Below are 23,153 nucleotides of genomic sequence, written 5' to 3' on the forward strand. Positions count from 1 at the left end.
TTTTTGGCTGCATCGGGTCTTAGTTGCGGCATGCAGGATCTTTCATTGCGGCGTGCGGGCTTCTCTCTAGTTGCGGCGTGCGGGTTTCTTCTCTTTCTAGTTGTGATGCGGGCTCCAGAGCACGTGGGCTCTATACTTGAGGAACATGGGCTCAGTAGTTGTGGCACACAGGCTTAGTTGCCCCGAGGCATGTGGGATCTTAGTTCCCTGACCAGGGATCAAACCTGCATCCCCTGCATCGGAAGGCAGATTCTTTACCACTGGACCACCAGGGAAAGTCCCCAGTCATTTTGCTAAATACTTTTCATGTGTTATTTTAGTTAACCTTCACATCAGCCCTATGAAGTAGGTCTTATCCCCATTTTCAGATGAAGAGGCTGAAGTTCATAGAGGTCCTGTAACTGGTAATTGATAGAGCAAGGATTTGTTATTGGACTCTAGAGCTGGAATTTGTCACCTATATTGTCTCCTTTAACCTCAAACATGAGACAGGCCCTTCTATCTCACCTTTTTGAGCTCTTTGTTGCTTTCCTATAAACCTTACTCTGTTAACGCTTAAACTGTAGCAGATGTCTTTGGTAACAAGTGGCCCTCCTGGACATCACAGGTAAAATGGTTGCCTTTTCTTCATTTCAGTTGGGTGGAGAGGAGTAAGATGAGGAAGGGGATACTGAACTGTACTAAGGGGTATTAAGGGGCATTACTCAGTATTTCTAAAGAGGAAAAAACAGGCTGGCCAGGGTTTGACTTAATTTACTTTTCTTATTCAGTGAATTTCAGTTTCTCCTTTGTCAAATACAGGACCTAGTGACTAGAGAGCATTTGAAGGTTATGGCATGGACCTAATAGGGGCAGTTAAATACAAGCAACTGTAGGGTACCTCTGATTTATACCTGATGGGTGGCAGAGATCAGAAGTGGCCTATAGAACTTTTTAGGAGGAAAATATTCCTTCTAGTTGCAGTGATTAGGGAAGGCTTACAGGATTGTGACACTTGAGTGGCCTAAAAAATAGAAAGGGTAGAGGGAACATTATGAGCAAAGCAAAGGGTTTCCATTTAAATATGGCAGATTAAACACATGGGCTTTGGGGACTTCTCTGGCGGTCCAGTGGTTAAGACACCGTGCTTCCACTGCAGGGGGCACGAGTTTGATCCCTGGTCCTGGTCGGGGAACTAAGATCCCTTGTGCTGTGGAGCGGCCAAAAAAAAAGAGAAAAAACTCATGAGCTTTTTACTCCAAAACCACTTTCAAATGGTAGCAAAGGAATTCTTCAAAAAAGGCACGTGACTCAAGGAAAACAGAAGGTGACAACAATGAATGAGAGACATCAACATTTTGGGGAAAAAAATAAATGGAAGGGTGAAAGTTGACCTAGCAGAGCAGAATGAGATGGGCTCTACCTGCTGAGGTGGTTATTAACAAGAAGCAAACCAGTGTGCCCTTCTGAACCCAGAAAAGGCTCAGTAGAGGGGTTAAGGATTGGGTCCTGAGAACTGGGGGTGGAATGGAGGAGAATCAGACAAAGATCTGTATGAGAAAAAGCTCCCCCAGGTCCCCACTTTATCTGATCCAACCAAGTTATTACCCCTACTTCTCCTCTGCAGGAAATGGGAGATTTAGTCTGGAGAAATGGTGGGGAGGAATTTCCAGAGAAATATCTATGAAGGTTTCCTAAACCCAAAGGTCATGAGTTTCTACACTGACAAGAGCCCATGAGTGCCCAGCATAATGAACAAAGTAACACCACGAAATTTCAGAACCTCAGGGAAGATAAATCTTTAGAATCTCTGGATTCGATAGGAGACGTGGTGGGGATGGGATTGAGGGGCTAGATTGAAAATGAGGGATTAAATGAAAGTATATGAGTGGTAGGGCTCTGAATGTCAGCACACACTGGCTTATACCCCCAGGCCAAAACTAACTAAACAATTGCAGACCAAAGGCCTACAAATACTTAGAATTTTGTTTCAAAAAAAAAAAAAAAAGCCATCTTCCTCTGCTCGCCGTATACTGAACACTGAAGCCTGTTAGCCTGCGTACATGGACAGAACTTCCAAACAGATTTTTAGTATCTCACTCTTACATATGAATAGACTGTTAAAGGCCACCAAACATTTGAAGAAACTTCCAACGTATGAAAGGTGGAGACCAAAACAAACAGAAAATTGAAACCAAGGAAACTGACAAAGTAGGGAGCTTTTCGAAAACTTTAGGGGGGGAAATGGCTATAATTCTCAAAACTCAGGGAAAATATTGTGTCTATGAATAAAGTGCTATGAAAAGAATTGGAGAACAAAAGAGCTTTTAGAAATTAAAAAACTATATGAATTTTCTTTTCCTACTGAGAACTGGAGGACTACAGAACCAAATAGGGAAATTATATGTCCATCCTTATATACTTATTGAATTTTTAATTGTGAATATTTTACCTATACAGTTGGATAGGGGAAAGTTTGGAAGTAATGTTAAAACCTTACAAAAAGGTGAAATCATTTGAAAATAAAATGAAATGGATGATGGAGAAAAAGATAAAAGGATCAATCCAGAAGGTACAACATCTAACAGGAGTTGCAGAAAGAAAGGAAAAATGGTAGTGATGTTATTAAATAATTCAAGAAAATATTGTTGAATTTCTAGATGGGTAGGGCTCGCCCAATGCCTAGCACAGTGAATGAGCACCAAGGCACATCACCAAGAAATTTGAGAACCTCAGGGATAAATAGAACTTCCTAAAGACTTACAAAGAGTTAAAAACAAGTGCCTAGGAAAGAGATCAAACTGATCACTAAATAGCAACACTGGAAGCTAGAAGACAGTGGAGTGATGCTTTCAGAATTCTGAAGGAAAATTACTTTCAACTCAGAATCATACTTTCATCTTTTCAGGTTTCTCCCCAAATTTAAAAATTTTTTTCAAAACAAAACTTTTTATTGAAGGGCTTCCCTGGTGGCGCAGTGGTTGAGAGTCCGCCTGCCGATGCAGGGGACATGGGTTCGTGCCCCGGTCCGGGGGGATCCCACATGCCGCGGAGCGGCTGGGCCCGTGAGCCATGGTCGCTGAGCCTGCGCGTCCGGAGCCTGTGCTCCACAACGGGAGAGGCCACAACAGTGAGAGGCCCGCGTACCACAAAAACAAACAAACAAAAACAAACAAAAAAAAACTTTTTATTGAAGTATAGTGGATTTACAATGCTGTGTTAGTTTCAGGTGTACAGCAAAGTGATTCAGTTTTATATCAATATATACTGTGTTCAGATTCTTTTCCATTATAGTTCCACCCCGCCCCAAGTTTTTATTTCCCATGCTTTCAAGGGGAACTACCAAAGGATGTGCTTTACTAAACAAAGGAGTAAAGTATCCAAGAAACTGGGATCCAACACAGATGAGAGGTAAAGGGAGTTCTGAGAATGATGCAGAGAAGTCCCAGGATGACAGCTGTTCACAGGCTGAGACAGTCAGCAGTGCAGACCAGAGCAATGGAATGGAAGCCCCCAGGAAAGAAAACGGATTATCTAATACATTGGGCTGAATGAATAAAATATGAATTGAGAACCTATTAGAGTATGTGGAAAGATTTAATGATAGGTACACTATAGAAAAAAAAATGAAAAAGCAAGGCAATGATTAATGCTGGGACTTTCTGGTGGCGCAGTTTTTAAGAATCCACCTGCCAGTGCAGGGACACGGGTTTGAGCCCTGGTCCAGGAAGATCCCACGTGCTGCAGAGCAACTAAGTGTGTGCGCCGCAACTACTGAGCCTGCGCTCTAGAGCCCACGAGTCACAGCTACTGAAGCCCACGCGCCTAGAGCCCGTGCTCTGCAACAAGAGAAGCCACCGCAGTGAGAAGCCCACACACTGCAACGAAGAGTAGCCCCAACTCGCAGCAACTAGGGAAAGCCCGCGCGCAGCAACAAAGACCCAATGGAGCCAAAAATTAATTTTTTAAAAAAATGATTATGCCAGGAGGAAAAGTTGTAAAGGAAGCATTTATTCATAGTCAAAATGTCAATACTATATTATAAGTAATATAAGTACTGTATTATCTTAACCAAAAAATGTGATCTTATCATTTTAAGAGGTTAGGGGGAGGTGGAAGAAAGGTAAATCCATCAATCAAAATTGGAAATCAATAAGTAATGTCTAGAATGCATATATCAAGAAATAATATGAGCTAAAAAAAGGTACACTGGGGTGGGGGTGGGGAGGGAAATGAGACAGGACTGCTGTAAGTTTTCTTAATATTTGTCTATGCACACATATTACTTTGATGAAATTTTAAAGTAGAGGGAAAGGTATGAAATAAAAATATACAAGGTGTGTGCAGGGGCTGGCAAGTAGGTTGAATTGCTTAAGTCAAAACTTTAGTCAGGATATAATGAAAAAAAGGCTGTAAAGGTAGGTAGAGGTTAGATTATGGAGAGCTTTGAATATCATGCTAAGGATATTTGGAAGGCATTGCGAAATATGGAGAGGTTTCTGAGTTGAAGAGGTGTCTGAAAGAGGTCCTTCATCTTGAAATGCTAATTTGGCAACAGTATACAAAATGGAGTGGGAGAAGCCCATATTTGTTACTGTGGCCTAAAAGGACCTATGTGGTCTGGTCCCAGTCTACCTTTACAGCCTCATCTACCACTATCATTGTAGTCACAATGGCCTTCTTTTTGTTCCTCAAATTTGGCAAGTTTATTCTTGCCTTGGGCCTTTATACTTCACTGTTCCCTCTGCCTAGAATGCTCTTCCCCCAGACCAGACCTTCTTATAGCTGCTTCCTCATTAGTTCTAGGTCTTAACTCAAATGGAAGAGGCCTTTTCTGACCACCCATATTACTCTTTCCCCTGTTATAGTTCTGGCTTGAGACTTCATGTCCCAGTCTCACACGCATCTTCATTCCTGTACTCATTCTGCATTCAACCCATTTATTAAACCACTGCTTTACACCTAGGTACTGAAGTTATAAGAAGGAATCAATTCGATCTTGTTCTGACCTTAAGGAGTTGTTTGGTAGACTCAGTGATAGCAGCTGTGCTTCTCAACAGACCCTAAAAGGCCATGTCGAGGTCCCTTTTCTCCAGCGATACATGGTCAAAACCGCGCCCCCCGTCCCTTCTCAGAAAGCAAAGCGACCCCTACATTACATCCCTCCCCAGCTGCAGAGAAGCAGCCGATCCCCCTTGGGTCCAGAGCCAGGGCCTTGAAGAGTCCGGGAACGTGGGCTGGAGAGATCTGCCCCTTCCATCCTTGGGGGCGTAGGCGACCGCCGCCACGCTCCCCTCTGGGCCTGGGACCAGCGCGCAGGAGCTGAGCACCGCAGGGTGGCTGGGCGGGGTGTCTGCGGGGTACGGCCGAGGGCCAGGCCATCTGCCGCGCGGCCAGCGCGGCTCGGCTGCAGCCGGGGGTGGGCCTGCGCCGGGGCGGAGCCGCGCCTGGGTCTGGGGCGGGGAGTGGACAGGGCTGCAGCCAAGAGCCGGGAGGGCCGCGGCCACCGGAAGAGTCGCCGTCGCCAGCAGAGCCGGGAGAGTGGGGAGCGGAAGCGGCGGCCGCGACGGCGGCAGGCGGCGCTGGGACCCGGGAGCGGCCGGAGAACAAGGGAGCTGGCGCCGCGGCCGGCCGCGGAGCTGGGCTGAGCCGCTGGGCCGCGCCGACCGCCGCCGCCGCCGCCGGAGAGGCCCGGCCCCGCCGCCCGAGCAGGCAGCGCGCGGGCCGCCGGGCCCGAGGCCGGAGCCATGGGCGAGACCAAGATCATCTACCACCTGGACGGGCAGGAGACGCCGTACCTGGTGAAGCTGCCCCTGCCCGCCGAGCGCGTCACCTTGGCGGACTTTAAGGGCGTTCTGCAGCGACCCAGCTATAAGTTCTTCTTCAAGTCTATGGACGACGATTTCGGGTGAGGATGGCCCCGCCTCGCCTCCGGGGGACCCCGGCCCCTCCGGCTTCTAGGGGCCCACTCGGCCAGTTCGGACTCCCCTTGCTACACTGGCTTCTACCCCTCCTCTGGATTCTAGGGGCGACTCGGCCATTTGGTCCCCACTGGCTTTTTCAGAGGCTGGAGTTCCAGCCCCTCTAGGGACTCTCCTTTCCCCTCTTGTGGGGGACCTTGGTCCCCTCGTTTAAGGGGACGTCCAACTCCCTAAGAGCAGTCAGTTCCAGCGCAGTCAAGCCTCCTCACCTCCTCAGAGACCAGCGGCCCACACAGACACACCTTCCCCCCCTCCACCCGTTCCAGAGCACAGTTCCCAACCCTCCTCCTGCCAACAGAGCCACCTTTCTAGCAGAGACTTCGGGTGTTCGGCACTCGGCCTTCGCCTTCTCCATCTTTTCAGCTCCACAACTCAGAGCCATATTTGGAATATGGAGCATCTAAGGGCTATGCTGTGGGACTTAGCACTGGCTGGGGGGTGCTTAGGCTGTAAGCTAAGGCCTGCAGCTCTGATGTTTACTTAGCTGTCTCCCCTGTCCCTTGTGGGCTGTTGGGGATGTTGTCAGGGAGCAGAGCACCTCACCCCTGAGGAGGATTCCCCACTAGCCCAGGTGCAGAGTCCCTCACAGAACTGGGGCCTCTTAATGGGAGGGCCAGGAAGGGTCTCTTGATGTTCATCCTCCCCTCCCTGGAGGGGTCTTATCCACCCAGCTGCAGGGCTTTGGACGGGCGGAGTTTTGGAAACAGTGACTTCCCCTTTAAGAGGGGATGGAATGTTGGAGCCGGAAGGTTCTGTAGCAGCTGGCCTGGGAGGGGGAGCCTGGTGGATCCCCTCACCGCCCCCCCCAACTCCCAGGGGACTGGGGGAGGGGGAGGCCCCCCACACTAGCCTGCCCCTCACTAACTGGGCACTGGGCCTGGAGGCCTGCGGGGAAGGCCTTCCCGGGCCCTCCCGGCCTAAAGGCCGCCTCTCCAGCCTAGCCTGAGGCCTACGCTGCTCTTTAGAGCAGAGGCCCAGAGCTGAGTGAGGGGAGAAATTCTTCTCCCCCGTGTTCATCAGCCTGGCTTCTCTCCAAGGACCCCTGGCTCTGGGACGCTAGCACCTTTTCTGTCTTCTGCATGTTTTGCTGTCACATTTCCCCTTGGAACTCAGGGTTTGTTGAGCCCAAGAGCTCATATGTGTGAAAGTGCTTTGTACAGTGGGAAGTGCTATGCGGCTTCTATTCTTGTTTCTGTTGTTGTTCCTGCCTTGGGGTTGGGTACTCCTAGTGTAGTAATGATTGTCTGGCTTCAGTCCAGAGACAGAGACCCCTGATTGGAAGATGCTGAAGAGGGATCCATCTGCAAGGGGTGGGAGTGAGGTGGGCAGATGCCTTGGTCTGATAAAGGAAGAATGGAGTTAGAAGAGACCAAGATACTGCCTCAGTGTATGGGATAGGAGAAAATCAGCTGCATTTCAGTACGCTGGGGCCACCCTGGGGTCAGGTGCCTTGAGGGACTGGGTTAGACCTGTGTCTCCACCGCCCACTCATCCCAGAGTCCACTGGGCCTAGCCCCCACCTCCTAAACCTAGATCTCTGTGGGCTGCCTCCCACTCTCCCCAGGCTGCTGTCAAGCCAGGCCTAACCCCCATTATATCCACTCACTGTTGACTTAATATTGTTCTTTAAATCCACTGTCAGCCCACTCACGCTTTCTTAGTTTGACCTAGTCAATAATATGAAACCACAGGTCTGACATTCTATTTATATTTCTTTCTAAAATATGTTAAAAATAAATGTTTAACTCTCGAATTAAACATTCGTTCAGATACACCTGAAGCCATCTTGCATTCATCAGTGGTACTGGAACTTGAACCATCTTTTGCAAAATATTATAGTAGGCCATTTTAGCAGGGTTGCGAACTATGGTAAAAATGAAGTGGAGGAGATTGATTTTGTTTTTATTCCTAGAAGGATTAATGATCAGGAGACCTGGTAGGGCTGTCTTGTCACAGAGGACTAACAGCTGAGGAATATATATTTATATATGTATTTCATTTATTTATCAAACTCTTTTTATGGTGCTTACAGTGTGCAGACACTGATCTAAATGACTTTCAAATCTTTAGTCATTCAATTCTCTTTACAGTCCTGTGGAATAGATAGTAATATCTCCAGTTTATAGATGAGGAAACTAGAGCACAGAAAACTTAAGTAACTTACTTACCCAAGGTCACACAGCTAATAAGTGGCAGAGCTTATTAGGAACCTGGTTCCAAAGTCTAAGGCATTAATCACACAATTGTAGGTATTATCATCATCATTTAACAGGGACATCCTCTCTGAGGGAGATGCTGAGCCTTGGCAAACTGTATAGGTGATAGGGCTGCCCCTTATCCCAGCCCCATGAGAGGGAGGTCTGGCAGGGGCCAGCAACCTCTGCTGACAGATGGGAAAGTGGGTCAGAGGAGGAAGGCTGCCATCTCCTCCAGCTTTACAGGCTCTCCCTCTGGGGTTCTGGTGTGTAAGACTTGAGGATTCCCAACTCCCATCTGGTCTCCAGAAGTATTTGTCAAGCTCAGGGTAGGTCCAGCCCTCTTAAATTATTTGGGATATAGAAGAAGAATTAAATATTTTCAGCACTGAGGAGATAGTGGATGGAAGAACAAGGTACCACCATTTGAGGGGCCTTGAGCCATGGGAGGAGTAACATGGGAAGTCAGGCCACTAACTGTTTGGCTCCCCGCTCCATGTCACACACTAGCCTGTCTCTGGGCCTTCTACCTGGAGTACTTCTTTTCCCTTGTCTTCTCCAGGTCCAAATTCTCCTTTCCTCTGGGTTGCACTTTTAAAGTTATGGCACTTATTCCTATTTATCCCTATACCTACCCAGCTCCTAGCCAGGACCTAACACTAAATAGTACTCAGTAGATGTCTGTCCAGTGAACACATCTGCTGCTCTTACAGCTCTGATCACTTCCCACTTGCAATATACTCATGTGAACTATGCATTGGACAGTAACCTCCAAGGACAAGACAGGCTCCAGGTCTAATGCTTCTTGAGATCCATGCAACGGCAAGCACAAAACTTAAAGCCCACTGGGCTCTTGGCAAAGGCTTTTTAATTGAATGAACAAGGAGTGATAAGCAGATTTATTTGGCCCCTGCCCTTCGAAACTTACACCTAGTTAGAAAGAGAGTATGGATCCCACAAAACATTGACAAAGTTAGTAACTAGTTTTTAGTGTATGCCTGGACCATGCCAGGCACTTACAAATCTCACTTACAAGGATGAGACAAAGGCTTGGAAAAGTCAAGAAACCTAAGATAGGAGGGCTAATAAGTAGCAGAATTGGAATTTGAACCCAGATTTGTCCGACTCCACTTGGGGGGTGTGTGTGTATGTGAGTGCATAAATGCTCCAGAACCCTGAGCCATTCAGCTCCACAGCGGGAAGGGGAGGCCTGTCTGAGGTCCCCCAAGGCTCCCGAAGATCAGCTGATCATTGTGAGTCAGCAGAGCCTTGGTGACCTGTCGGTGACCCCCAGAAAGAGAGGAAACATCTGTAGTGCTGAGCTGTGTGGTGGGGCCTCAGCAGCAGTTTCCCACCACAGGGCTGCTGAGACCCTCTCCAAAGCAGATCACAGTCCCTGCCACGTGACCCACATACCTCCTTTTAATTTGAGCCCCAGTTCCCATGGGGGCTGCGAGCTTGGGGTGCCCTGTGGTCAGACTGGCTGGTGGGTCTGAGCTATCTCTGTGTCCCTGTTTTCTAGCTTGTTCTGTCTCCAGGCTTTCTGCCATGGTGGGCCTGAGCAGGATGATTTGAGCTGCTTTCCTGGGGTTGCTGTGGGGTTGGAAACAGTGGAGGAGCCAAAGCTGAAGGGGAGGGAGGAGGGCAGGCTCAGCCTTCGAACTTGGCTGTGAGTCCAAGAATGTGAGCATCACAAGAAGCCAAGCACGTCCCGAGCTCTGGGCAGGAGCTGCTTTAAGAAAAAGGGAGGACTGGGCTTCCCAGCCTCCTTCCTTGCTGTCTTCCCTCTCTGCTCATAACTCCAGGCATGTGTCTTCCTCTTGCCCCTGATCACAGCTTTCTAGCTCTGTGCTCCTGGGGTATTTGATCAGTCTGGGGGTGCAGGCCTCAAGCTTTTCTATCTCCTTTCCTGGCCCCATATTGTAGTTGTGGTCTGACTTCTTGCCCCACTGCATGCCCCAGGCCAAACTACATGCCTGAGACTACATCCTACCCTCCCCCCATCCGCCACCCCATGTCCCACATCACTGTCTCCCACACCGTCACCCTTCACACAGACCCACATCACCTCTCTCACTGTACGGGAAAGAATGTGAAATACCATGGAAAGAACATGGGGTTTGGAGTCAGACGAGCTTGGGGTGGAATTCCAGCTCTGACATCTAGCTCTGTGACCTTGAACAAGTTACTGATTGTTTCTCAGTTTCCTTATTCATAAAATCAGGATCATATGGTCTATACAATGAGGGTGATGTGAAGATTATACATTCTAACTATAGGGAGATAAGATGGTATAATAGGTAAGAATAAAGGCTTTGGAATCAGGCTGACCAGGATTCAAATTCCATCTCTTCACTTATTAATCGTGTGACTGTAGGTAAATTTCTGAACCTACTGAGCCTTGGTTTCCCCATCTGTATCTATTTTATAACATTACTATGAATGTTAAGCGAAGTGATACAAGTAAAGTACTTAGCTTTGTGCTTGGCCTATAATATTGGGTTGGCCAAAAAGTTCCTTGGGGTTTTTCCATAAGATGTTACGGAAAAATCCGAACGCACTTTTTGGCCAACCCAATACATGCTCAATATATGAGAGCAGTTGTTACTAATGTCATAGTGGCAGTAGAGGATGTTTGGTAAATGCCTTCTCCCCTTCTCTTTCCTAATTTCCTTAAATTCCTTATCCACATCTCCCAGAATAATATTAGGATTCCCAAATGAGAAGGGAAGAACAGTGATATGGGTGTGCTTTTTCCTAGTTTAGGGTCAGAGGGAAAGATAAAGTCCAGCCCAGGAGAGCCATTGTTAGGATGGGTACAGCTCTCGAGATTCTAGGGGTCGACTGCACTCATTGGGGACAGTGATTTGTCAGGTGTAATTTGCAATCACCTGATGACCAAGAGGATGCCCCAGGAAGGCAGATGGCCTGGGCATGGCTGGTGTCTTCCTGGTGGTGACAAAGAGCTGTCCCTGGTCAGCCCATCCCTGCTCCCATTTGAACAGGCTTATGCTGGTGGTTTGATTCCCAGTTTAGGGAAGAGGAGCCCCTGAGAGTTGGGGTTGTGAGGATGCCTCCGATTCCACCTCAGAAAGCTCGCTCTGACACCCACCTTTCCCTGCAGAGTGGTGAAGGAGGAGATCTCGGACGACAATGCCAAGCTGCCCTGCTTCAATGGCCGGGTGGTGTCCTGGGTAAGGAGCCCCCCTCAGCCCTCTCCACCTGCATTCCTGCAGTGGGCTGGATGGAGGAAAGGCATTGCTGAGACTGTGGTTTTATGCTTCAGTATCTGAATATTCCTTGAGTTTTCTAACTGAACTGACTCTCACCCCAGACTCTATAGCTTTGGTGAAAAGTGAGGGAGTGGTGAGAAGGGGGAAAAGAGAGACAGAAATACACGTTGGAGACAAAAACGTCTCCTATGTCCTCTGAGGTACTTTGCCTCAGGTTCCCTTCTGTCACTTGCTGACCTCTACCTTGGACCTCTGACTCTTGTTCTCTGCCCCCATCCCACTTCACCAACCCATGCCTCCCAGCCTCCTCATCAGCCCAGCAGTGGGTCCATTCCTCATCTCAGCTGACCTAACACAGTCCTGTTTCTTCTCCCTGCATGTCCCTTGCTTCATTCTCCCCAAGTCTCATGCCCTGCCAGAAGCCAGCTATCCCCTTTTCCCTGGGCCCCTGCGCCCTACTATCCATGCATTTTCTCCCCATCAGCTGGTGTCGGCTGAGGGCTCACACCCAGAGCCAGCTCCCTTCTGTGCTGACAACCCATCGGAACTGCCACCGCCCATGGAGCGCACAGGAGGCATTGGGGACTCCCGGCCCCCATCCTTCCAGTGAGTGTGACCTGAGGGTGGGGAGGGCCCATGGGGGAGGTCTGCGTCAGCTCAGCTCAGGGCTGGGGGAGGGAGCCCCCAGCCTGCCCCCTCCCCCACCAAGTCCTCTCTTCCCTGCAGCCCTCATGCTGGTGGGGGCAGCCAGGAGAACCTGGACAATGACACAGAGACTGACTCCTTGGTGTCTGCCCAGCGAGAGCGGCCACGACGGAGGGATGGCCCAGAGCACAGTGCGTCTTCCCTGAACAGACACCTTCCCCACCCCCACCCCGCCCCCCCGCAGCTTCCACTCAGCTACCCACCTCTCTGCCCTACTTCCTGAGTTCTGGGTACGCCTGGCCCCAGTGCAGCCCCTGCTCCTTCCTCGCTCCTCCTTCTCTTCTGCATCTGTGAACGCAGCTGCCTCCATCTCCTGCAGCAACCCGGCTAAATGGAACTGCAAAGGGGGAGCGGCGGCGAGAGCCAGGGGGGTATGACAGCTCATCCACCCTTATGAGCAGCGAGTTGGAAACCACCAGCTTCTTTGATTCAGATGAGGATGACTCCACCAGCAGGTGGGGCTTTGGTTTCATGGGTACTGTGGGACAGGTGATCCCAGAGGAGCCCTGAACCCTGAGGATGCTGGGCCCCTGGGCGGGACCTGGGCTTGGTGGGGGGGACCTGGGCCCTGCGGTGCCTCTTATGGGGCAGGGCTGGGCCAGCTCGGTGGGGAATGACTGTGGGCCCCACAGGTTCAGCAGCTCCACAGAGCAGAGCAGCGCCTCACGCCTGATGAGAAGACACAAGCGGCGGCGGCGGAAGCAGAAGGTTTCGCGGATTGAGAGGGTATGGAGCTGAGATGTTAGGGTGGGTGGGAGCAGACCGAGCCCTCCTGCCCAGGCAGGGCCAGAGTCTGTGCTTCCTTAGACCCCTCCCCTTGGGTCAGGGTTTAGAACCTGAGAGGGGAGGTGGTGCTGAGGGCTCACCTTGAGGCGGAGCCAGGTGGGAGCAGTGAGTTCCTGCCAGCACTGCCTGCTACTCAGGGCCTCTGTCTGTTCCAGTCCTCGTCCTTCAGCAGCATCACGGACTCCACCATGTCACTCAACATCATCACGGTCACTCTCAACATGGGTGAGTCTGGTGAAACAACTCTCGTGAGCACCTGCTACGTGCCAGACGCTGGGCAGACTCGAGGAGTTCAGAGAGGCACAGGCTACGTTCCCTGCCCTCAAGAAGTTCTCTTTCATAAGCATAAATTGGTACATACACTGATCACTTCAGTATCTCTTGATCAGGGCTATGACAGAGATAAGCACAGAGAACTATGGACGCAGAGAATGGCATCCGGGAAGACTTCCTAGAGGAAGTGATTTCTGATTCCTCCCAGCTTTCCATTTTTCAGGCACTGCATTCTTGCTCTCTGATTTCTACCCTAGGTGCTCTTCTTTAGGAGATAGCTGGATGTAGGGAAAAGAGCCCCAACTTTGGAATTTAAATCTGAGTTTGAATCCTGACTCTGCCACTTCATGGCTTAGAAAAGTCACTTAAATTCTCTGAACCTCAATTGTCTGCTCTGTAAAACAGGACTGAGTCCCTACCTCATAGCCAATGAGGATCAAGTGAAAGCATGTTTGAGCATGTGGAATACAGTGCCTGATTCAGGTCCAAAAAGTGTTAGTTCTTGTCCCTTTCTACCCTTTTCTAATATGGGGCTTGGAATTTGGGTAGGAACTTGGTTCCTCTCTCAAGGTCTTGTTACTCCCTGTAGAAAAGTATAACTTCTTGGGTATCTCCATTGTGGGCCAAAGCAACGAGCGTGGTGACGGAGGCATCTACATTGGCTCTATCATGAAGGGGGGGGCCGTGGCTGCTGATGGACGCATCGAGCCAGGAGATATGCTGTTACAGGTACCATTGCCCACCGTGGGTGGTGGTATGGATAGGGATGGGGAGATGTCCATGCCGTCTGTACCCTGCTTCTTGGTAAGGGGAAGACCCCCTGGCCCACCAAACTCAGCTTCCCTACCCACCTCCCCAGCACAGCTGCTTATCCCACTCCTGGTCCTCTTTCCCAGGTAAACGAGATCAACTTTGAGAACATGAGTAATGACGACGCGGTCCGGGTACTGCGGGAGATCGTGCACAAACCAGGGTATGGATGGCATTGGGGAGGAGGGGGCAGGTATTTCTGGCTATCAGGCAAGGGGCTTGGTTTGGCCTCCGCACATCCTGCCCTTACTAGGGACACCCTTGCTTTCAGGCCCATCACCTTGACTGTAGCCAAGTGCTGGGACCCAAGTCCACGTGGGTGCTTCACACTGCCCAGGAGTAAGTGGATGGGGCAGTTGGCCCTAAAGCTGGTGCTTGACCTATGTGAGCCCTATCTCTCCTTCCTTCCGTGTTACCCTGAACCCTCATACCTACCCTGTTGGGCCAAGCAGTAGGCAGGGCAGGCAGCCCCTGACTCCTCATCCTCCCCGCAGGCGAGCCCATCCGGCCCATTGACCCCGCGGCCTGGGTCTCCCACACTGCAGCCATGACCGGCACCTTCCCTGCCTACGGCATGAGCCCCTCCCTGAGCACCATCACCTCCACCAGTTCCTCCATCACCAGCTCCATCCCTGACACAGAGCGTGAGTGTCCAACCCTGACCCCTGGGCCCAGCAGACAGGGCCAGCTGGGAGGGACTGCTGAAGGCCCACCTGGAGCCTCTTGCTTGAGCGTCAGAGGGGGCTGGAGAGGAGGAGACTCGGTTCATTCCAGCTACCTTACTCTGCAGTTTTCCTCAGTGGATGCTGACCCTCACCAAACAGAGTTTGCTTCTGAACCTGTACTGAGCACTCAGTAAGCCTCAGTTTCCTCTCGTGAAATGGGACTAATGATATGCACTTTACCAGGTTCCTGGGGGTTTAATGAGAGGATACAAGTAAAAGCATCAGTCACAGTGTGGCATAAAGTAAGCACTCAGTAAATGACTGCCTTTTTATTATCATAGCACGCATTATACACTGGGCTAAGCCCCTTCATTTACACTATTTAATTCTCTCTTTAAATATCCTGTGAAATAGATACTAAAGTCCCTATTTTTATGGAAGAGGAAACTGAGTGTCCAACAAATCGGTGATTTGCTCGACATTGGTCCATGCTATTAGGTGGTAGAGCTGGAATGCAAACTTCTGTGTACCTAGCTCCATAGCCCCTTTCTGCCTCACCATTCTGCCTCCTACCCCCAGGCCTAGACGACTTCCACCTGTCCATCCACAGTGACATGGCCGCCATCGTAAAAGCCATGGCCTCCCCTGAATCCGGGCTGGAGGTCCGTGACAGGATGTGGCTCAAGATTACCATCCCCAATGCTTTCATCGGTGAGAGGGCCCCATGGTGGGATGAAGGACAGGGTGGAGAGCAGTGGGGCAGGGCAGGCCGTGGCGGGGGGGGGGGGCGGGGGCCAAGAACTCCCTTGGGCCACTCCTTTGAGCTGGAATCAGCACTAGCCTCATGGCTTCTGTGAGGCCAGAAGAGCCCAGGTCAGGTGGGCCTCCCAGTCAAGTGGCAGCCTTGCCCTCAGGCTCGGATGTGGTGGACTGGCTGTACCACAACGTGGAAGGCTTCACTGACCGGCGAGAGGCCCGCAAATACGCCAGCAACCTGCTGAAGGCCGGCTTCATCCGCCACACTGTCAACAAGATCACCTTCTCTGAGCAGTGCTATTACATCTTCGGCGACCTCTGTGGCAGTACGTGCCTCCCCCACCTCCTTGCCCTGTCTCCTGCTTGGAAGTGGAGAGTTGCCCGGGGATGTGGCAGCAGACTCTAGGGAACCCAGATGAGGGGGTAGCAGAGCTGGGGGAATCTCGAGACCGGACGGTTCTGTGGTAGAGGCAGAGCCCAGTCCAGCCTCTTTACCTGCCCTACATCCCCCTCTGGGGGCTGGCATTTTCTAAGTGCCTGCTCTGTGCCCGGCACCATGCTGATTGTTTCTAAAGCATCATCTCACTCTCATTCAAGCCTCACAACCTCCCCACAGCCCTTGGGGAGATGGATTACTATCCCTGTTTTCAGATGAGGAAACTGAGACTTACAGAAGTTAAGCAGTCCATCCCACGTTTCACAGCTAGAAGCAGAGGAGCTAGGCCTTGGATCTAGGTCTTTCTGGCTCCAGATCCTTTGTTCTTCCCACCATCAGGGTTGTCCTAGGTGTGTGGTGCTGCAGAAACATTGTCCCAGCAAGGCCAAACAGAGTTCCTAGCCTTGGCCCCTGCTCACCTTCACAGCACCAAGCAGCTTCCACTAAGGCAGGACGTCCTGGAGCTGGCCTGAGGCCTCAAGTCCACAGCCTCCTCAGACCTCTCAGGGTGGGGCTGTGCCTCTCAGTGAAGCTGGAAAAGCTGTCAGGGCCAGGCTGTAGAGGACTCCGTAAGCTGTACCAAGGAATTTGGACTTGATCCTGAGAGAGTACAAAGCCAATGAGGGTTATTAAGCAGAAGTATGTAGGGAACCCCCATTCTCCGGAGCCTGTGGACAGCTCTCGGGAAGAGGAGTCCTCAAAACAGGGCAGCAGTGCTCAGGATTGGGAGCTGAAGCACGGCCCCAGCAGCCACCCCTGTCTGAGGGAGGCTTCTCTCAGCCCAGTGGTGCTGGCTGGAGTCCAAAAGCTAGCCCTTAAAATGCTTCAGATTAGGTTCTAGGGGCTAGAAAGGTGGTTCTTGTGGAGCATAAGTCCCTGGTGGAGGCTGGGTGGGGTCCCTGTCCCTTAGCAGCTCTGGCATGGCCCCATGGAGTAGTAATAGATGCATAAGGTTTTGGAGTTAGTTTTTGTTTTTGTTTTTGTTTTTGTTTTGCGGTACGTGGGCCTCTCACTGTCGTGGCCTCTCCCGTTGCGGAGCACAGGCTCCGGACGCGCAGGCTCAGTGGCCATGGCTCGCGGGCCCAGCTGCTCCGCAGCCTGTGGGATCTTCCCGGACCGGGGCACGAACCCGTGTCCCCTGCATCGGCAAGCGGACTCTCAACCACTGCACCACCAGGGAAGCCCTGGAGTTAGTTTTGAGTTCAGATTTTAGCTCCACCCTTACTGTGTGAACATGAGTAAGTAACACAGCCTCTCAGTGCCTTGATTTCTTGATCTGTAAGATGGAGATAACAGTAAAACTTATAGATCTGTTTTGAGAATGATATAAGATAATGTATGTAATGCTTTTAGCACCATGTTTGGCCCACAGTAATTACTCTAAAAAAGTTGTCCATTTATCATATATTTAATTCTAAGATGAACATTTTTTTCACATTTCAGTATCTCTGAAATTGGGGTGCATCTTATAATCAATGGCTTCTTAGACTCAGTCAAATACGGCTATTATTATCATCATTAGTAGAAGTGAGCCCTGGCCCCAAACCTTCATGGGGACATAAAGCTTCTCAGGATAGCTGTGGCTTTTGCTCAGAGAGACATTGTTCCATCCCAGGGGCATTCTGGGTCTCCTACCCATGGACCAAGTCCAGCAGAAGCCGAGCTCAGGGAGATGCTGACAGGACAGGTCTTTTCCTTCTCACTGGTGAGGTCTCCTCAGTTGGGAGTACAGCAGGCTCAAAGGGAATAGCTGGGGACCTGGGTAACCCCCAGAGCACACAGTCACTCCCCATGGGATGACAGCCTGGCAGCTGAAGTGGTCACCGAGGCACGCCCCTGCTTCCCACCGCCACCACCTCTCATGCTAGCTGCCGGCCTTGACTGATGGTTTGGCTGGTAGATTCAGTAGGCTGCCTCAGCCCCCTCTCCTGACCTCTTCTTCCCTGTAAGGTTGGCTCAGCTCCCTTAAGGGCTTGCAACAAAGGGCTCAGTCTGTATCCAGCAGCTGGCTCCTGGGCAATTGCAGCTCTCTCAGAGCTCTGGGACCTGGTATGGGTGGTCCCAGAGAACCAGGGACCTGTTCACCCCAGGGACCTGTGAACAAGGGGTGTCCCAGGCAGGCAGATCTAGTGGCCCCTTATACTCCCTTCCAGATAGTTCCAACATTGGTGGGAGCAGCCTTGCCTATGCACAGTTTACTGGGGAGTCAGAGTCATGAAAGAAGTAATGTTAGTGCAGTGACTCAAGTGCTGTGAAGAACTAGGCCTGGCTGGGAATGGGGTGGAGAGCACAGAGGAGGCATCTAAGTTGTTCTGTTTCTGGACCCTTCCACCCCACTCCCACCCTCCCCAGAAGCACCAGAAAATTGATCTGGGCCAAGGGCCTTCTGTGTGGGGAGGCTCTGAAAGGCCCTGTGTTCATTCTGGCTTTTAATGGGTGTTTTTTTAGTCCTAAGTGAGTGAGGAGGGCAAAATTTCACCTAAATTTCCCCAAACTGCCCCCTCCTCCTTACTAATGCCCTCATCTGGAAAGGTAAAGAGAAAGTAAGCAACTCTTAGCTTCTGCTCTGGCTGCAGTTTGGGTTGACCTCAGGCTGGTCATTTAACCTCTCTGGACTTCACTTTCCTCATCTGGAAAAAGTGTGACTAATAACCTTCCTCATGGGGTGGTAACGTTTGCGTGAGATGAAGTGCTTGCACTGTACCTGAGGAAGTGCAGGTATGCAGTAGCTGGTGGCTGTCTGGTATTTCGGCCTCCCATATTCCCCACCCTACCCTTCCCGTAAGGGAACAGAGTGGCGGGGGGGGGCGATTGCCAAGCAAGAGTTGCCCCTTCCTCCAGCCCACGGAGGAAGGAGGAGAAACTGGGATTTGGCACTGAGCATCTGAAGTGGTGACTCAGGGCCTTCCTGGGGACGGTTTTCTCGGGGGCTGGCTCTGCAGGATCTCCCTCCCCACCACCTCTGGAGGGTGACAGAGGGGGTCTGAAGGAGTGAGAGATCTCTGGCCTGTCCCTCCTCCCGTTCTGGTGGGACACTGCCACTGCTGTCACTGTCTTCCCAAACGCACCCACCGGGCCGAGGCTGGGCATCTCTCTGCTGACTGCGGGTGCGAAGGCATGGGATAGACCCAGCTCAGATGCCCTCCCCTCCCCTCCACAGACATGGCCAACCTCTCCCTCCACGATCATGATGGCTCCAGCGGCGCCTCCGACCAGGACACGCTGGCCCCTCTGCCGCACCCAGGGGCTGCCCCTTGGCCCATGGCTTTCCCTTACCAGTACCCGCCGCCCCCGCACCCCTACAACCCGCACCCAGGCTTCCCCGAGCTGGGGTACAGCTATGGCGGGGGCAGCGCCAGCAGTCAGCACAGTGAAGGTAAGGCGGTGGGGGTCGTGGAGGGAGCCCCAGGCGAGCCCCAGGCTTCCTCTGCAAGCTCTGAGTGTCCCCCACCCCGTCCCTGCCTGTCCCCTGCAGGCAGCCGGAGCAGTGGCTCCAACCGTAGCGGCAGCGACCGGCGGAAGGAGAAGGACCCGAAGACCGGGGACTCGAAGTCGGGCGGCAGCGGCAGCGAGTCGGACCACACGACCCGCAGCAGCCTGCGGGGGGCGCGGGAGCGGGCGCCCAGCGAGCGCTCGGGTCCTGCCGCCAGCGAGCACAGCCACCGCAGCCACCACTCGCTGGCCAGCAGCCTGCGCAGCCATCACACGCACCCGAGCTACGGCCCCCCCGGGGTGCCCCCTCTCTACGGCCCCCCCATGCTGATGATGCCCCCACCGCCTGCGGCCATGGGGCCCCCGGGAGCCCCTCCGGGCCGCGACCTGGCCTCCGTGCCCCCTGAACTGACCGCCAGCAGACAGTCCTTCCGCATGGCCATGGGAAACCCCAGTGAGTTCTTTGTGGATGTGATGTGAGCAGGGCCCCTTCCCCACTTCCATCCCACCCCGCCCCGGGCAGGCCGCGTCCCTTTCTCCGTCCGTCCGTCATTTTTACTTTGGTACCTGAAAGGGAAATAAATGGAACTAAATCCAGGCCCGCTAACCGCTCGCTGGGTGCAGCGAGGGCAGGGTGCACCTGATCGCCACTGCAGCCCCTAACCTGCCACCAGCCCCGGCTTGTTCCTCTGCCCACTAACCGCTGCACAGGACTTCCCGGGATCCTTCGTGTTCCTGGGACCCGAACTGCTGGTGCTGCTCCTTACCACCCGCCGTCACCACCACACAGACTTCAGGAGCTGACCCAGCGGTGCCCTTGAGGGCCTGCATAACCCTCATCCCCACTTTCCCTCCCTCAGTTCTTTTTCACCATTCATTCAGCTGCATCATCCCTCTGTTAATCCATCCCCTCAAGCATGCGTGCCGATTTCTTGGTTTTTCCCCTTAATACTGATACAAAAAAAAAAAAAAAGACTTGCTTCCTCTGCCCCTCCTCCTAACTGCCCTTGCTACTGCCTCAGCCCCGCACCCTAGAGCTGTAGTCACCTCCAGTAACCATCCACACTAACTCCACCTGCGCTCAACCTTAGCAGAAGCCCAGCGGGCCCCCTCAGTTGCCTGAGCTGCTAGTGGATTCCAGGGAGCATCTGTGCTCTATACCCAGCCCCACCGCTGCCCCATGCCTGCCCGGTGTGCTGGTTCCTTCAGACCCTAACCCTACTAACCAGCAGGCTCATCTCACCTCGGGGCCTGAAACATTTCTTTTCTTTCTTTTTTCCTCCCCCCATTTTTCCTGGGCCTGGAGCAGCCAAGAATTTCAGGTTGTTTGACTTTCTGTGAGCCCCCAGCGAGGGGAGGCCCAGCCTCCGAGGAGACCAGGAGCCCTGCTTCAGCAGCCCCTCAGGGCTTCCCAAGGATATTTCAGCCCCCATACCCACACTTTAACCCGTTGAGTCACTAGGCTTCCGAGGAGCACCCAGCCTCTCGCCCATTTGTGAGAGACTCACTCTCTTTCCCTCTCTCCCTCTTTCTCACACACACCTCCCCCACCCCCTGCCCCAACACACACGTGCCTATGCAAGTTCACTTAAGCCTCAGGGCTGGTCCCTGACCAGAGGGCTGGACCCTCTCTCCCAGTCCGCTCCTAGGTCATGGGGCTGGTCCCCTGATTTCTCTCTCCCTTTCTTCATAGCCCTCAAACCTCCCACACATGTCCCCATAATATTTCTATCTGGTTAAAGCCCATAATCTGGGTCTCAGGTTGGGCTCAGCGCAGGACCCCCCAGGCAACTGACAGGCTGTTCTCACCTTGCCCCGCGCCCCACACACCCTCCTGTGTTTTCACCATCACCATGATAACCCAGAGCAAGGTTAGGCAGGGGGACTCCTGGGACTTCCAGGACTTCCAGACAGAGTGCCACGTTTTAGTTTTTACCTTATTCTCCCATTTAAGCAAATCACAACTTTCTCTGTGAGCCTCTTCTATAAATTCTGGCTCACCTAGGCTTCCATATTTTTAGGTCTGGGATGTCAAGCGTAAGATGAAGTCCTAAGCTCCAGGTCTTGGAGCAATCCAGGGTAGGGGTATTTTGGCATTCATTCATTTAACAAATATTCCCTGGGATTTGGGGTGCATGAGGGCTGTGTTAGAAGTGTGACTCAGTCTTGCCTTTCTTCTGGGAGCTCTAGGTTTGCTCCCAACCCAGAACATGGTTTCCTCTAGCCACCACTATAGGGCTGCCTCCTGTACTTCTCTTCCTTCTCTGATTCTTCTGTCTCTGACTCTCTTGAGGATTCCTCCACTATTGCTCATGCCTTCAGGGTCCCTGTATTTTATCTCTGTTCCACTTCTCTTTCCTCTGTATTTACTCCCGAAACGGTATCATCCATCCTGACATCCTCAACTGCCATTAATATGCTGGTGATTCCCAGCCCTAACTTCCCTTTATCTTTAGATCTGTATTTTTATCACCCGCTGGACCTCTCCATGGATGTGTCCACGTGGACTCAACTCATTTCCTTCCCACCCCCCCCGAAGTGTGTTCCTTCTGAATTCCAATCCTGGTTACCTTCATCACACTCTTCATAGGCTCACCAGCTAGAAACATTTATGGGCTTAAATTCCTTCCCATATTTTACTAGTCAGTATATCATATCCATTCCACTCCAACAATCTTTCTTGAATTTGGCCCTTCCTCTCCCCTCTGCCTCTACTCTAGTTCACAGGAGCATGGGATTTGGAGTCAGGTTATTCTGGGTTTGAATCCCAGCTCTACTACTTTTTGGTTGCGTGATAAGAGAGTTATTCAGTCTCTCTGAGCCTCAGTTTCCTCATATGTAAAATGATGATAATAATACCTACCTCACAGGGTTGTTGTGAGGATTTAAGTTAGATATTGTACGAAAAGTGCCTAGCACAGTGCCTGGCACACAGTAGAATAGGTGCTCAATAAATGGTAGCTATTGTTATTATTACTATTATTATTATTTATTCTAAATTGGTAGGGGTTTAGGATATGTACTGAGGACGAAGGTTTTGGAAAGGTAGAAGTAAACCTTGAGTGCTGATTCAAGAATTAGAAGTGCCTGTATTCAGTCATTTAATGGCTTAAAGCTGTGACCCCGATTTGCAGGAAGTCAGATCATCCTGCCATATTCTGGCTTCTAGCAGGAGGATGCTAGGAACAGTAAGGTTTGCGACTAGGTTTACCGTTTGGTGCCCTTTGTTCCTCTCATGATGGGCTCAGCCCTGCCTAGGGAAGGCAGCAGGGTATCTTTTCCTACAGAAAGAGAAGAGCCAACAGATGTTCTGCAGGTCCTGCAAGAGCCAGGAAGGCCTTTCATGTGCCAGGACTGGCTCTGTCTCTTCTTCTCAGCTTGGATGTGAAAATTAACTCCATCAGAGAAGGGATTTCAAATCCCATGTCAAATTCAACTTGCCAACGGTTTTTTAAGCAATATATACGCCTGTCACTAGAAGGCGCACAGGTCCTCCTGGCCTTGAGGAGCTCACAGTCACATAGGTATAGCTGAGGTAGAACAGACATATTTTTGAAAAGCTTTAGCTAGTTTCTTCCAAATATTTGCCGCCTCACACCCTGCCCCCTACCTTGGGTCTTGATCCCTGGGAAAAGGCTCATGTCTAGAACAAATATATCATGCAAAAAAGCTTGGGAAAATCTGAGGTGGTGTTATAAAGCAGTAAACTCAGTACAAACTCTTCTACTGCCAAGTCGTGTGTGTGTGTGTGCGCGCGCACGCGCGCGTGTGTGTAAAGTGAGGACAACCAGTCCTCGGGCTCTGGAGACTGAAAAGGCCTACAGCAATTCAAGGCTTAAAAGCCGGGCCTCAACAACCAGCACTAATCCTCTGAGGCTCTCGGAAACACTGAAATAGGAACA

The 23,153-nt window shown here is 51.5% G+C and overlaps 1 protein-coding gene across 1 annotated transcript; it reads left to right on the forward strand.

The window, feature by feature from the left end:
• Positions 1 to 5,632: 5,632 nt before the first annotated feature.
• On the forward strand, positions 5,633 to 22,227 carry DVL3 (dishevelled segment polarity protein 3). Its single transcript, XM_004278414.4, is given in 16 exon segments — positions 5,633 to 5,887; positions 11,280 to 11,349; positions 11,873 to 11,994; positions 12,115 to 12,224; positions 12,413 to 12,548; positions 12,726 to 12,819; positions 13,035 to 13,104; positions 13,742 to 13,881; positions 14,049 to 14,125; positions 14,234 to 14,301; positions 14,457 to 14,606; positions 15,207 to 15,338; positions 15,542 to 15,709; positions 18,980 to 19,195; positions 19,295 to 19,623; positions 19,625 to 22,227. Coding segments are annotated over 16 exon segments (2,082 nt in total). The 5' UTR covers positions 5,633 to 5,726; the 3' UTR covers positions 19,664 to 22,227.
• The last annotated feature ends 926 nt before the right edge of the window (positions 22,228 to 23,153 follow it).

Source organism: Orcinus orca, chromosome 5 (genome assembly GCF_937001465.1).
Source record: "Orcinus orca chromosome 5, mOrcOrc1.1, whole genome shotgun sequence".
NCBI classification, from domain to species: domain Eukaryota; kingdom Metazoa; phylum Chordata; class Mammalia; order Artiodactyla; family Delphinidae; genus Orcinus; species Orcinus orca.